The sequence below is a fragment of the Clarias gariepinus genome, chromosome 5 (assembly GCF_024256425.1).
Source record: "Clarias gariepinus isolate MV-2021 ecotype Netherlands chromosome 5, CGAR_prim_01v2, whole genome shotgun sequence".
Taxonomy (NCBI): Eukaryota; Metazoa; Chordata; class Actinopteri; order Siluriformes; family Clariidae; genus Clarias; species Clarias gariepinus.
Genome location: NC_071104.1, coordinates 23,865,740 through 23,880,457, shown reverse-complemented (window position 1 = coordinate 23,880,457; position 14,718 = coordinate 23,865,740). Strand labels below are relative to the sequence as shown.

The 14,718-nt window shown below is 40.2% G+C and overlaps 1 protein-coding gene across 2 annotated transcripts in view; it reads right to left on the bottom strand.

The window, feature by feature from the left end:
• kalrna (kalirin RhoGEF kinase a) overlaps positions 1 to 12,586 on the bottom strand; it is a 173,362-nt gene extending 160,776 nt beyond the window's left edge. For both annotated transcript variants that reach the window (XM_053495941.1, XM_053495942.1), the window contains exon 1: positions 12,189 to 12,586. In XM_053495941.1, the coding sequence (XP_053351916.1) occupies positions 12,189 to 12,255 (67 nt within the window). In that variant the 5' untranslated portion in view covers positions 12,256 to 12,586. The remainder of the gene's footprint in view (positions 1 to 12,188) is intronic.
• Positions 12,587 to 14,718: the final 2,132 nt, after the last annotated feature.

Here is a 14,718-nt window from a genome sequence, read left to right as displayed (position 1 = left end):
GGGCCGAGCTCAACTCATCATGAAACAAGTGCACAAAACTGACTGGCCTGCACAGAGCCCTTACCTCAACCCAACAGAACGCCTTTGGGATGAATTAGAGCGGGACTGCGAGTCAGGCCTTCTCGTCCAACATCAGTGTCTGACCTCACAAATGCGCTGCTGGAAGAATGGTCAAGAATTCCCATAAACACACTCCTAAACCTTGTGGAAAGCCTTCCCAAAAGAGCTGCAGCTGTTATGGTTGTAAAGGGCTGGCCAACATCATATTAAACCCTATGAATTAAGAACTGAATGTTACTCAAGTTCATATGCATTTGAGGGCAGGCGAGCAAATACTTTTGGAAATATAGTGTATATATCTTAAACTGAGAACAAGGATTTTATACAAATATAAACCGTTTATAATGCCATTTTCCTTGAACAATAAATCAATTTCTAAAATCTTACATGAATTCACTATACCAGTCAATTTCAGTTAGACTCTATATACAAAAGCCATTTCTAAATTCACACATTATTCACTGCATTTTCTACTGTATTCAGTCTAGTCAATAATTGTTGATGTTATTTCTTTTTACAAACACTTGTGCACCTAATGGGCTGAAAGAAAAGGCAACCTACATGAAAGTTATGAGCACCATTTGACCATGATTTTCTCAATACCACAGAGCTCAGTAATCTGAATTCATTTTAAGTCTTTCAGCAAACTCCTTTTTTCATTTAATAAAATCTGCAGACTCTGTCTGCAGGATCTGTTCAGTCCATTGGGATTGGGGGAAACAAAAATTTCTCTCGCATGTCCTAAGCCTGGACACTCCAAATTTTTTGTGGTTCAGTAGGCAGGGCAACAATCCAAATGAAAATTACATTTAACTGCCTGTGACGTGAGCTTTAATTCCTACAGACAACAGGATGCCCAAACAATGGGGAAAACGCTCCATCTTTACAATGCAATGGTCCACTCATTACAACAATCAGACTCACAAAATCCTTCATTTCCTACCAATTAAGGAAAAGGAAAACTTCAATTGGCCGCCTGCTTGCCAACACAATGGTGGAGCAGAGAGCAGTGGGATGCCGTCGGCCTCAGTTCACACAGCACTGGCTAAAATCCATTTGTGGTTAGGCAAATAGGATTGCTTTCTCCATCATCTCCATATGCTGGAGAAGAGAGATTTTATGTCAGCGGTATTCAGACCATTTCCAACCATTTTTTTTTGTATACACACACTCACGCCAGAGCTCCTCAGCCATTTCAGCTCCACTATACATACCCGCAAGACCTCAGCTCTTTTCCTTCTCAGAAACATAGAAGATGAATACGAAGAGCGTAAAATCCTTAGCTCGAATGTTATTACTCCTGAGTGTTAACCACAGGCAGCACATGCCTCTAGGTAAAGAGCAGAATAAAGTCTCATGTGTTGGTATTTTTGAACCTTGGCTAGTCCGAATGGTACCAGGTTAGAGTTAACTTTAGGTGTTGGCATATTGGTGCTCGGAATTAATAAATATGTCAGTGGAAGATCCTCCCAAAGATAGTAAGACAAATGTGAGCGTGCGTGTATGAGTGTGCGTGTGTGTTTCCATGCATTAGTTGTAATTGGTGTCCTCCATTGAGAGGACTGTTCAGCTGTAATTTAACTTCAGTTTGATGTATAAATCAAGCCTGCCTGTCACAAAAGCATTTTAAAGACGTACTCAGTAGAGTCGATTCAGCTTAGTTTGTATGGTAACCTCTCAGTCCTCCTATTTACTGTCATACTTTACTGACCTGATAGCAACATTTATTACATGACGCTGATGTACACTGCACTGCCAAGTTTCTGATATTTCTGCCAGAATCTGCTTTCTGTCTTTGCTGCTGCTGAATGACGTACACTTGCAAAGGTAATTAACTACAGCACTGTAGCTCTGAAAACCACACTGAAACCAATGGTGGTGCTTATTTTGATAGTTTCAGCTGTGTTTATCAGGCTACCTGAAGCTAGATCCCATTCGTTCATCCTCTCACACTTTCCTTTTAACTCTTTCCATCCATTCATTAACCTCAAACTCTATCCACAGCACTTCACTTTTTTTACTTTACATTTCTCGCTTCTTACTTTAATGGGACCAGTTGGTTTGTACAGGCAGAGAAGCTGTACGTGTGCAGTGCCAATGTTCATGATGTGTTCATTAAGCCAGCAGCTGCGTTCCATATGAGGCTAACAGCGTGGCTACGAATTTCTCTCACCCTGACCTTAAAAACGGCAATAACATACAGAACACACAGAAAATACATCGCTCAAATTCAGCAGCTTTAAAACTACACACGACTTTTTATAGTGTACCGCTCAAGACCAAAAATGGTCTCAGGTCTGCAAGGTCAGCAAATCTGGCAAAACACAGGGCTCCTATCGTAGTCATACAAATGAGACCTGCATCTAGACTTACATCCTTCAGACCTGTTCCAGCTCACCCACTTTTAAACACACTCATTATCTGGTAGGAAAGAAAACCAGCTTCATGCCATTATCTGTAAGACATTTTTTCCTACCCAGCCAGCCGAGGGCTCGTGAATTCAATAAGTGGGTCTCACTCGTTCCGTCTCTTCTACTAAATGGATTTTCCAGATGTTTCTGGTAAGTAGTAATACTGTATATGAATCTTATATGTCCAGTGTACACATTTTGGCCAGGTCTCTAGAGTGGGAGTGTACTGTACTGTCATCTCTGAAATTATCTAAGTATAGTCAGGCAATATGAAGAGGTTGATATTCCTCAAGACTTATCTTCGATTTTCTCAACTTGAAAATATACAGTATTTTAAACTGAGAAAAAGTCTTTGGAAAAATCCATGAACCCAAAAAATGCTTTCCAAAATATTAGATATTAAACAAATTTCTGTAAATACGATAAATACAGTAGCAAGCAAACAGTAAAAAGAAATCTAATCCATTAATGGCTCTATTATTTAATCTAATTATCAGTTGGTACGATATTTATATAAATATATATATATTCATATATATTTTCTAAGAAACTTTGGGCACCTCTCACAGCTCTGCAGACTGTTTTACTTGCTTACAGACATTTTTATTAAGTATTATTTTACTCACTCATCATTTATACCGCCTCATTCTGTTTATAGGATCACAGGGAGACTTGAGCCTCTGACAGAAGACTTGACAGGATATCAATCTATCGCAGATACATATATACACACACACACACACACACACACACACACACACACACTCCATACTACTGGCAATTAAGGAATGCCTAATCTGCATGCCTTTGGACTGTGGGAGGAAACCAGAGTACCCAGAATAAACCCACCATAGGAAGTATAGGAAGAACATGAAAGCACCATGCACACAGACCTGAGCCGAGAAGCGACCCGGACCCTAGAGTGTGTAAGGTCACAGTGCTAACCACTAAGCCACCATGCCGTCATAGTAACTTTTAGACATTGTTAACTTTCAGACATTTAAAATGAGATCTTTTCAACTTACAAACTAATGTAGGAGCCATACAATAAACATTTAATACATAAAGTAATGCTTGTGACTCCAGAGACATAGATAATATCGAATAAAACTTGAACTAACAAGCAAAGCATACATACTGTATCTTTAATTCCACAATAGACATTTTTACATAAATCAATTTTTACATAAAATCTGAGTAAACTATTATGAGTTATTCCTGGTACATTAGCAGTTTCTAAAATACTTTCATGTATTGGGTCATTATCCATCTGTACTATAAGGCGCTGTTTTATGTGTTTTGCAGCATTTGACTGGATCTAAGGGGGAAAAAAAATCTCCATACACGCCAAACTTTTTTTCTGCTACTTCTTTCAGTAGACACATCATCAATAAACTCCAGTGACCCTTTTTCACTGGCAGCCACACTGTACATGCCCACGCCATTCCCCTACCTCTACCATGTTTGGTAGATAATGTGGTATGTCTTGGATCATGAGTCCATCCTTTCTTTCTCTATGCTTTTCTCAGCCTATCACTCTGATACAAGTTAATCTTTTAGTCATTAATTATTTATCCCCATCTCATTTTAGTCCTTAATAATTACATTTAAAAAGGCGCACATGTATGTACACAAAGACATAACACTCAAATAATTTACACCAGACTTGTTTACAATATGCCCGACTGCTTGAAGTCCGCCTTCTACAGTTAGCTATGTGGGATGGTTGGCATCCTACATATGCCATAGTTGCCGTAATTGGCAACGAAAAGACATCCCAGGAGACTTAGGGCACAGGGCGGGGAACAGGGTGCCAATCCATCACAGGGCGCACACGCATAGACTCACACACTATGGACAATTTGAGAATGCCAATTATCCTAACCTGCATGTCTTTGAACTATGTTACAAGCCCAATAAGTTCAAAGAGAGATACTATAGAATGAGATAATACTGTATGAGGGTTGTTCAAGTCAAACCAATACTTTCTCATGAATGAAGGCATAAAGCCAATTGTTGGCACTTAAAAAATAGCTTCCCCATCAAACCCCCCACCCCCCGCCAAGCTACCCCACCGCCTACTCCTGTCCCTTATTTCCATTTCACGTAGTTGGCAACCCTATAGTTAGGATCTCTAAAAATGACAGCCCCATGAAGGAATTCACAGTAATCATCTTGCAGACAGAAAGCCCAAGAGAGGAAAAAAAAGTGGAAACATGTTAATGTGTAGGTAAGGAGAGACAGAGTAAGATTAATTTTTTTCCCCTGGTAAAATGTTATGGTATAGAGGGACTGGCCAGTATGATTTCATTTAAGCAGATCATTTATCCTCTAGTGGCACGGTGGTGTAGTGGTTAGCACTGTTGCCTTGCGTCTCCAGGGTCTGGGTTTGATTCCTGTCTCTGTGTGCATGGAGTTTGCATATTCTCCCCGTGCTTGGTAGGTTTCCTCCGGGTACTCTGGTTTCCTCCCACAGTCCAAAGATATGCAGATTAGGCTAATTGGTATTCCCAAATTGCCCATAGTGTGTGTGTGTGTGTGTGCCCTGCGATAGATTGGCACTCGTGGATTGTCGTGGATTACCTCGTGCCCTAAGCCTCCTGGGATAGGCTTCAGGTCGGCGCAACCCTGAATACAGGATAGAGCGGTATAGAAGATGAGATCTATCCTCTACCACAGTTGGACTTGCCTAGGCTTCTTTCTCTTCTTGATGCGTTACCAGCATCCATTCTATATGCTTGTGTTCCAGTGTTCCAGTCTAGCAGTGTCAGTGCTGAACACAAAGCTTGATCTGCAGGATTTCACTGTCAGATATTACATTTACACAGAGACCTGAATCGCCTCTGTGGAAAAATGCAGACCACAGCTACATGCCACTAAAAAGAATATGCAAAGCACATGCATCGAGCCAGTTCAAGTGCAATATCAAGTATGCATGCAGTTTTATTCCAAACAGTTCAGCATTAAAATAAAAGGCTCATCTAATGCAAAAACGAGTCCTCTACAGTGAGAGGGGTATATTATCTGCAGAACCGCTAAGGTTATCTTTAAAAACCATTGTATGAATCAGTTCATCCTGTCTACCGTACCGATGAAGTGCACTGAACAGGCAAGGTACAGTATTAAATATGCATGACTCCTCTCTACTTCCACCAGCATGTCCTTGAGGCCGGGAGCCCAGTTACAGGGATCCCTTGCTGGACAAGATGAATCTGACATGACCCTTCGGATGAAAAACAAATGATCAATAGAATCTCCAGTAGCTCTATTTCAATATCTATTTTCATTTCCTCTGCTAGGCATCTACTTACTCTAAAGAATCTGCCAAAAAATTGTTGGTGTATATGAGTCTGCAGTTTTTATTAGCCAGAGGCTGAGCTCACATGTGGACAAATGGCAGAGGTATTAGAGCAGTTGCAATATGAATACAGTGAGTTCTTAAAATAATGCTTGGATACTGCCAACCCATGTTCGATTTTCCAAACTCCCACAATAAAATGCTTCATTCTGTTAATGAAAACCTGAAAAATATGCATGCTCAAGTGAACATAATGGCAATGACATATTTTTGCTCTTTCTCCTCGTACTTCAGCACAGCGTATCTACAATCAGGGAATTAATAATAAGTTAAACAACTAAATGTCAGCTTTAATTGTAGAATGTAAACCTGTACCGCGTGGCTCATGGTTTGCAACACATGGGAATTGTGCATAAATCAGCATTAAACCACATTCAGACTGCTGATGCTTGGATGGGCTACACGTGCTCTGTTTGAGCCTGCGGTTGATTCGTCATTAATGTGATTACAACTGATTCCAAATGCGATATTACATCATGCTCTCTTTGTGTTTTTGGTAGTTACAAAAAAACCACACCCCATACACCCCACCTCCTAAACCCACATGCACACACACACACACACACACACACAAGGAGTGGATCAATAGCTCTTAGCTTGGGTCCATTTTCCCACCCATGCTGAAGAACAGCAATCATATTGCAGACTCTCAAGACTCCTACCAGATTATATTTAACTCACCACTAGAAGAATTCAATTATTAGACAATACACTCAGCTAATAATATTATTTTTAATCTAACAAAACCTAGGCTTCTTGACAATAGCAAATTAACTGGCGAATCCATAGAAAGTATCCGGTACTAAATGTAATTCAGTAAACTGGAATAATACAAGAGCCAAAAAAAACAACAAAAAAAACATGTAATTGATTCTTCATCTTTTGGTCTTTGCCCTGGCAGTCAGCAAAATAAAAATAAATAATAACAATCAATGATCAATCTCAACTTAATAGTTTTTTGACACCCGGCTGCAAACAGTAGATACATAAAGGAACAAAAAATGTAAAAACTGAATTGTTAATAGAATCAGTGGACATTACTGTATAACTGCAAGCTATTTCATTTTATTAAAAGGAAACTTTTGACAGATTTGTTTTAGATAAAGAACAAAGAAAGTATTAGGTATGCCATACCTTTTTTTCTTTTGTAATTCCTTCATGTCAGGTTTGGAGCATTTAGCTTGCCAAAAAATGTTTAATAACTTAGTATTTTCTTACCAATTTTACAATCTTAAAATATTTGAGGCTCATTTGCTTTTAGCAGGCTATAATATTACACAGATAAATCATGTTGGCATCATCCCCCCTTCCTGTACTACTACCAAGCAGTCCAACTCCATGTTTCTAGTCAAGCTTCTTATACGCTGATGAACGTCGTACTGTCATGTAATCAATCAACAAATTCATTTTCAACCTATCCACACTCCTGGAAAAAGTTAAATACTGTACTTCTTTCTCATAGCTTTTATCAGCCAGTAAAAGTCAACTTCAATATAAACATGTACCATTTAATATTAACTATAAAACTCTTTATTTGTTAGATACAATAACAAACTAAGAATCCAGGATTCCTTGTTCCATCCTAAGGTTTCATCTGGAAAAAAAAAAAAGTGCTACTTGTAAACAGGCAAGGCAGGCATCTGCTTGGGCCCCAGGCTAGTAAGGGGCCCCTGAGGGCTGACAAAACATTCATTTTTTTATAAGATGATGGTGATAAATGTTGGTTAGAGAGGGACCCCTGCAAATTTTGGCCTAGGGCCCCAATAAACTCACCTCTAAAATCACCTCTGCCAAACACATCCTGGTAGGTAGCTTGGCCATGCTTAATTATTGTTGGGTGAGAATGAGTGTGTGCCCTGCAGTAGACTGGCATCATGGTATATTCCCACACTGTTGCCAGTTTTCCTACGAAAAGCTTACATATCCATAGCAACCCTGACCAAGATTAAACAATTGCTTAAAATGAATCAAGCAGTGGAAAGCTAAAAATTAGGTTCTTGTACATCTAAATGTTCATTTATTTTCAAAAGCTAAAAAAAAAAACCACATTTTTAATTTCACAATACATACTAGATACTTATTGGGTTAATGCTTATTTCCCCCCAGTTTGTTCTTTACACAGTCAACATTGCTTGCTGTCTTTATCAAGGTTGCTTGATTTTCAAAAACAATATCTGTAAGAACACAGATTCCTCAGGAATCGGTCTGGGTTGTGACGAAGCTGGAAAGTAACAAAAACAAAAATGCCTGCCAATCTCACTGCATTACAAACATTTAGCTTTACAAGTACGGTATAACAAGCCAGAGTGTCTTTATCAGCAGACACAGCTGTCTGCACACGTCCCTTCAGACACTCCTTCCTCCAATTCACCTAAAAGCTTCATTCAAAGCATCAGCTAATAAGATCTGACCCTATTAGCCAGCAGTGCTAACTGTCTCTCCATACTAACACGGTAGAGCTTAGGTTTCTTCCTGGTGAATATGGAAACTCCTGGCTCCTTAAGACAATGGGATATCCTCCTTTTTCCTGCTCTCTGGCTTAACATCAGATCATGACTCAATAATCCAGTCAAATCTCCTCTTATGCTCTTTATTACCCATATGGCTTACATTGGCCAATTAGCCATCTGTCTCTACAAAACTGTGTGTGTAAATGAGAAAGAAAGGCACACACACATTCACATGCACACAAACAGAATAAAGCCAAACTATGGGTGTGTTCATTATCCTGACCGACACTGGCCGGATTCACCCTATTGTTCTCTCCATGTTAGAGTCTGTGTGTGTGTGTGTGTGTGTGTGTGTGTGTGAGGCGCAGAATAACATAGGGAGTGGAGGAGGGAATACACGCTCTCTCTCTCTCCCACACACACACACACACACACACACACACACACACAAACACACACACAACGTCTGTCACAACAAAGCCTACCCACTAGACAAGGCAAATCATTGAATCCAGTGATCCTGCTCCATCTCCACTATTACACTGTACACATTATGGGTCAGTAAATTACATCTCAAATTACTTTATTTAAATGTTATATGCATGTAAATATGCTTCCTCCTTTAAGATGTCAACAAGTACATAATAGACCAAGGATTCCGCAGACCGAAATCTACCACTGATATTTGTATAAGGAAATAAAACATCTCTATTGCCAGAGTAGCACATGGATATCAAATGACTGACTTGCTAATATGTTGATGATTTGGTAATCACCTAATTAACAGAGCACTAATACACAAATGAGCCTACACCTCCAGACTTTTGTCCAATGTACCGGGAAACTTTTTTTTTCCTTTTATTAAATTCTACCTGTTAAGGACACTGATCAAGTTCAATGATTATTGGTAATAAACAAATTAATTAAATTACAAGGTAATTTATTCAAAGAATAAAACTCTACACTAAGAGCTATATCATTAAAATCTGACCTCCTTCAGAATTAAATTGCTTCAAACACACACACACACACACACACACACAAAATTGTGCACTATGTGCCTGCAAATTTCAGCTCTGTGTTGTAGTCTTTTGAACATAACAAGCATAATGATGGGAGGTGTTCGCAATATACACATGGGAAATATTACTGTAAGAAACAAACAGGCTTGTTTACAAGACATGTATTGACAGTTAATTTTTTTTGTTTTACAATTTAGTCAGAGTGCCCCTTTAAATATCTTAATAACCCCACCATTTAGATCAAATTGATTAGAGTAGCCAAGTCACATCACTAACCTATACCTCTTGGGATGAATTCAGTATGACCTCACTCGAGGCCTTGGCCTCCATCCCAGCTCATTGAGTGCTTAGCTAATCAATACAGAAACCCCTAATTGTGCTGTGTAGAGTAGCTTTTGAGAGGACGAACAGAACTGGAGCCAGACTCTGCAGCTGTAGTCTGTCAGGCTCCCTGGGAGGCAATTGTTGTTGACAAAAAGGCTAACGCTATACAGGTATTGATTGGAGGGTTGTACTGTGCCAACCTGCTGCTGTTATTACCTGAAGACACATCCGCCTTCAGTTGGCTGCAGAGTGTCTCATTAATACCAGCGCTGTAGGCCAAACTGCTGCTTTACTAATAACCAGGATGCCTGAATCATTCCAGATGATTCAGATGAACAGATGACGAGAACAGCTGAAAAAGGGGGGATTTTTTTTTTTTAATTATTCCTTCTAATAGGATGAAGGCTGTAAACTTGCACTAAAAGACTTGGCTAGACTCAAGTCTTTGTCCATGCATGAGTGTGAGTTTGGCTCACGGTTAATCCTTCTGTAAGCAGTGAATATACATGAAGAGAGAGAGTGCCGTATGGTTGAGGACATAAAACCACTTCAGGTCTTTCAAACAGCAGTTTGTGAATGGATTACTGCTTACTCAGCCATGTAATGCCTTTCTCTCTGATGGCAAACACCCACTGCTCTCAAAAAGGTGTAGAAGAGACATCCTCCCATTCAAATTAGGTTCATCTTACTATCTTTTTCACTGCGGCTCTGTCTGTCCATCGTTTCCTTTGTGTGCATCCTGGCCCAATCCATCCCTCCCTTCATACCTCTTCACAGTTTTCGGCAACCCCTAGGGCACAGAGTGCCATGATGTATTAATACAGACACTGATGACTGATCTCCCAGTGCTGCCTGAGACAGATGTCCTTATATGCTTTGAACGAACCACAGTAAAGACACTCTCTCATCTCTGATAATGCTCTCAGACCTCTGTACCATCTGTAAATCATCTTCGCTTTTGCCCTAAATGCAGCGCTGTGGTCCACTAAGCTCTACATCCAGATTGAACAAATCAAGAATAAAGTCTGCTGTGGGTCTATAGTCTAGATTATATTTCTAGAGCTTTGTGTTGGCCATAGGCTAGATTGTTCACAGTGACTGTGGTTCAGGGCTCCTTAACTCCAAATGAGCACGATTTCCTTAGCATAACTACAAAAAGTGCTTGAAATGTGGCCACATCACCACAACACTTGCTCACGCCTGCATCTTACTCCCACCATTTCAGCTTTGAGATAGTTATACTCAAACGACTGTAAGAACCTGGTCCTCATTAAGGTACCACAAGAAAAGAGAAAAACCTTTAGGCATTAAACCAGAAATCTTACATTCGTTTAGGCATACAGTACAGAAAAACGGCACACATGGATGATGCCGAAAGATGCTGGGATTGGAGCTTGAGTGTTTGTGCAGCATGAAGCAGCAGCAGCTAGTTGCATTCATGTTCAGCCTTCAATATACTAAAAGAAACTGGAACATTTGGTAACATGGCAAACCAATATTATAGGGTTGTATACAGATCCTGTGAGGGTTCTTTGTGTTGTCTTTCTAGAAAAACCGTTGGGATGCATGTAACAATTCTTCTAATAAAAGCCTCCAGCAACTTTTAACACAGGACCTACCCCCAAAAAATTGCTTGACGAACCATCTGTTTCTAAGGGTACGTAGCATTGGTTATAGCATTTAATAAATAGCGGGGTTTTGCTGATAATGGGAGGTATATCCAGAAACCTTTGTAGTCCAACTAGGGACTGTGGAGGCCAATGACGATTAGTGTATTTATTCTCATTTTTACAACCGTGATACGACCTAGTGGGAGGTATGCCCCAGACAATTTAAAAATATTGAACCATTAAACCTTTGATCAGACCTCTAATGGCTTAATGTGGCACTTCAGGAACCAAAGAACATTAAGTTATCGAATGATCCACTGACGAATAATATTTATAATAGCCTATTATAGATAACATATAAATCTGCTACCAAATCTGAAGTCTCCAAAAACAGTATGCATTATCACTGTTTTGTTTGTTTGTTTGTTTGTTTGTTTTTTCATCAGGATACAGAGTTAAGCACAGCTCCATGAACAAGGGCTTGTAGATGATCAATAAAATGTTTTCATTCATTTTAATGTTCAGTTTCTTGTTCATCATCTATCACTTCAACGTGTGTGTGTGTGTGTGTGTGAGTGAGAGAGAGGGGGGGGGGGAGTCCTGATGACACTGAAAAGCGCGGCTGTCAAACAAAGCCATGCATTACACTGGACATGTTACTGTTGAATCACACACACACACACACACACACTCATTAATCTTTATGCAGTCGTGTCAACCACTTTAGCTCGAAATGTCCTTAAACACACTGAGTTGTTTGAGTGAAACGCTTTGCTCAATAACATCACACTCCGTGCGTTCACATCCCCGCTCTGCGTGTTCACTCTTACATCCTTTTAATCTCTCTGCATGCTCGTTAGGATCCAATTTAATTAACTTATTCTCGATAACGGTCCTTTGTTTCCGCGTCAGATTCACAGCAGCGCGTGTCACGGATCAGGTCTGAACCCTACCTGTTTTGAAGAAGGCGTCCGTGTCCGAGTCGTTCGGTCCTTCTTCGGCTGCTTCGGCAGAACTCATATCTACCCAGTCGGTTCGTTCACAATGCACACGTAAAGGTAAAGACAATCCGGGAGAGTCGATGCGCACGCGTGTGTTAAAATCCCCGCATCTTCGCGTGCTGCTGCATGCGCGCGCTCCGGGTAGCGCTAACGACGCACAAAGCGCAGCAGCTCCTCGGCGCTCGCGCTATTGTTTCCTCCTTCTGCCTGCTTTCTCGACACTGCTGCCACCGAGAGCCGCGCCACACCGAGGGAGACGTCTGACAAATCCACCGCGACCGACACGAACCTCAAAATGTGAATTTAGGATCAATGGAATCGTATCTCGATCAGCCAATGGCAGTGAAGCGGCTCAGCATCGTAGGGAAGGAGAAGCACAGAGACAGAGCGCGCGAGCGCAGATGCAGCGCAGGGCTGCTGATGTCACTCACTGAAACACAACAGTGCGCTTGGGTTTAGTCCATCTTTCTTTTCTTTAGCGGAAACGCGAACACTCCTGGCCCATTAACACAAAAATGGGACACAAGCGTGAGGACCCTATAGACTACACTGTGACTTCCGAACAGTAGAAGACTCGCAATGTGTCTACAGTCTATTATTTCACACAGCTCATCATGAGTTCCACCGGAAGCTTACTGATCACACATGAGACACCAGAAATTGGTTTCTAGTATTTATTAACCTGAAGAATAAAACACCTTTCTGGTGTAACTATTTAAATAATTTCTGTCAAGACAATTGTTTATTAACATTTCTTCGAGGAATATACCTCGAAATAAGAGACAGAATGGCCACTCAGGTTCCCCTTAAAAATGCCCAGTGTGCGCGTAATGAGTAGCAAAGCCTGAGGAATAGTGGTGTCTGCTGCCCTCTAGCGATTCACAGCAGTAATGTTATTGCTACAACGAGGCAATTTCACTGGACCACCTTTTGCTGTGACATCATTTTGATAAGCTTATGCAATATCACTACATATGTTTCCATTAAAAGTCGCCATAATTTCTCTTTAAGATCATGAATTGATGATGAGAGAGTCAGACCACTGCATGAAGCACATCACAAAGATTCTCAATGGGGTTAAGGTTGGACTCTGTGGTGGCCAATCCATGAGCGAATGCAATGCCAAATGATGCCTCATGCTCCCTGAACAATGCTTTCACAATTTCAGCCTTATGAATCCTGGCATGGTCATCTTGGACTATGGGCTTTCATCAGAAAAAAAAAAAAACTTCATTTTTGCCCCCAGTTGCTGGGTTAAGTGCCTTGATCATGGACCCAACAGGGACAACTTGGTGCTACACACCTTTAGTCTATATCCTCTAAGTTCTCTTTTAATTGTGAGTGTGGAAATGCTCTTACTTTTACAATTAAACATATCTGTGAGTTTCCTTTCACTAATGTGATCTCCCATCCTGCTCATTCAGGATGTTTGCCTGATGTTTGTTTCTTCCTTGAAAATAATGGTTCACCACTATCCGTCTTGGTTTTAATCATTTGTTTCTCACTTCCTTAGTTCCTTAGTTGTTTTCTTTGGTTGAAAATCTGACCCTTTTGAAACAGAGTAACATTTATGCCATGATCACAGGTCTTATGACTTGTTTAAGAAAAGAGAAGCTACTTACTGCATCAGTGAAGGTTAAATAACTTATTGCCACCGGAAGGGTCTTAAATATTTGCTTAGTTAAATCCAATGGTGACATTTTTTGGGGGGGCTGAGCAGTATAAATACAGTTAAACCTTGGATTGTAAGCATAGTTCATTCTGGAAGCATGCTTGTACTGTATCATGCTTGTATGCATGCTTGTGTTCAAAGCAGTCGAATATCAAAGCGATTTTCCCGCATAAGAAATAATTGAAACTCAAATAATTTATTCCACAGCCCCAAAAAATTTATATCAAAAATAATTAATACAAAATATTAACTCACACTTTACCATGGAAAAGAATCGTAGCTGTAGTGATTGAGACCAGGGAGAGGAGAGGAAAAAAAGGTGGGAAACTGGAATCTTTAACAAGGAAACTCGCTTTTGCCTCTTTTTGAGGATTTTGCAAAATGTGACATTGGATTGCCATTAAACAGACCTCCCACACTGCTACAGCCTTTTAAACTGTTTTTTTTTTTCTCCACAGAGGCCATTGTTGCAGTACAGCTACTAAAGAATAGTTATTACACTTGGACACAAAACAACAGAAAATGCTTTACACGTGTGCACATACAGTACACATGTGGTCACAATGTTATAGTAAATAGTAAACGTGCATATGGATGTTCACTATACAAGTGATGCTTATGCTATGAGACAGATCATGGTAGACGACCAGTAACTCCACAGCGCAAGAGAGAGAAGAAACATTGGTTCATTTGTAATCATGTGACACTCTGCAGACAAAATGTATACGTACCACAGTACTCGTAAATGAAGACCTCGCTTATTTATCAAGTTTATTTAAATAATTGTGCTTGTTTTGCAAAACGCTTGCA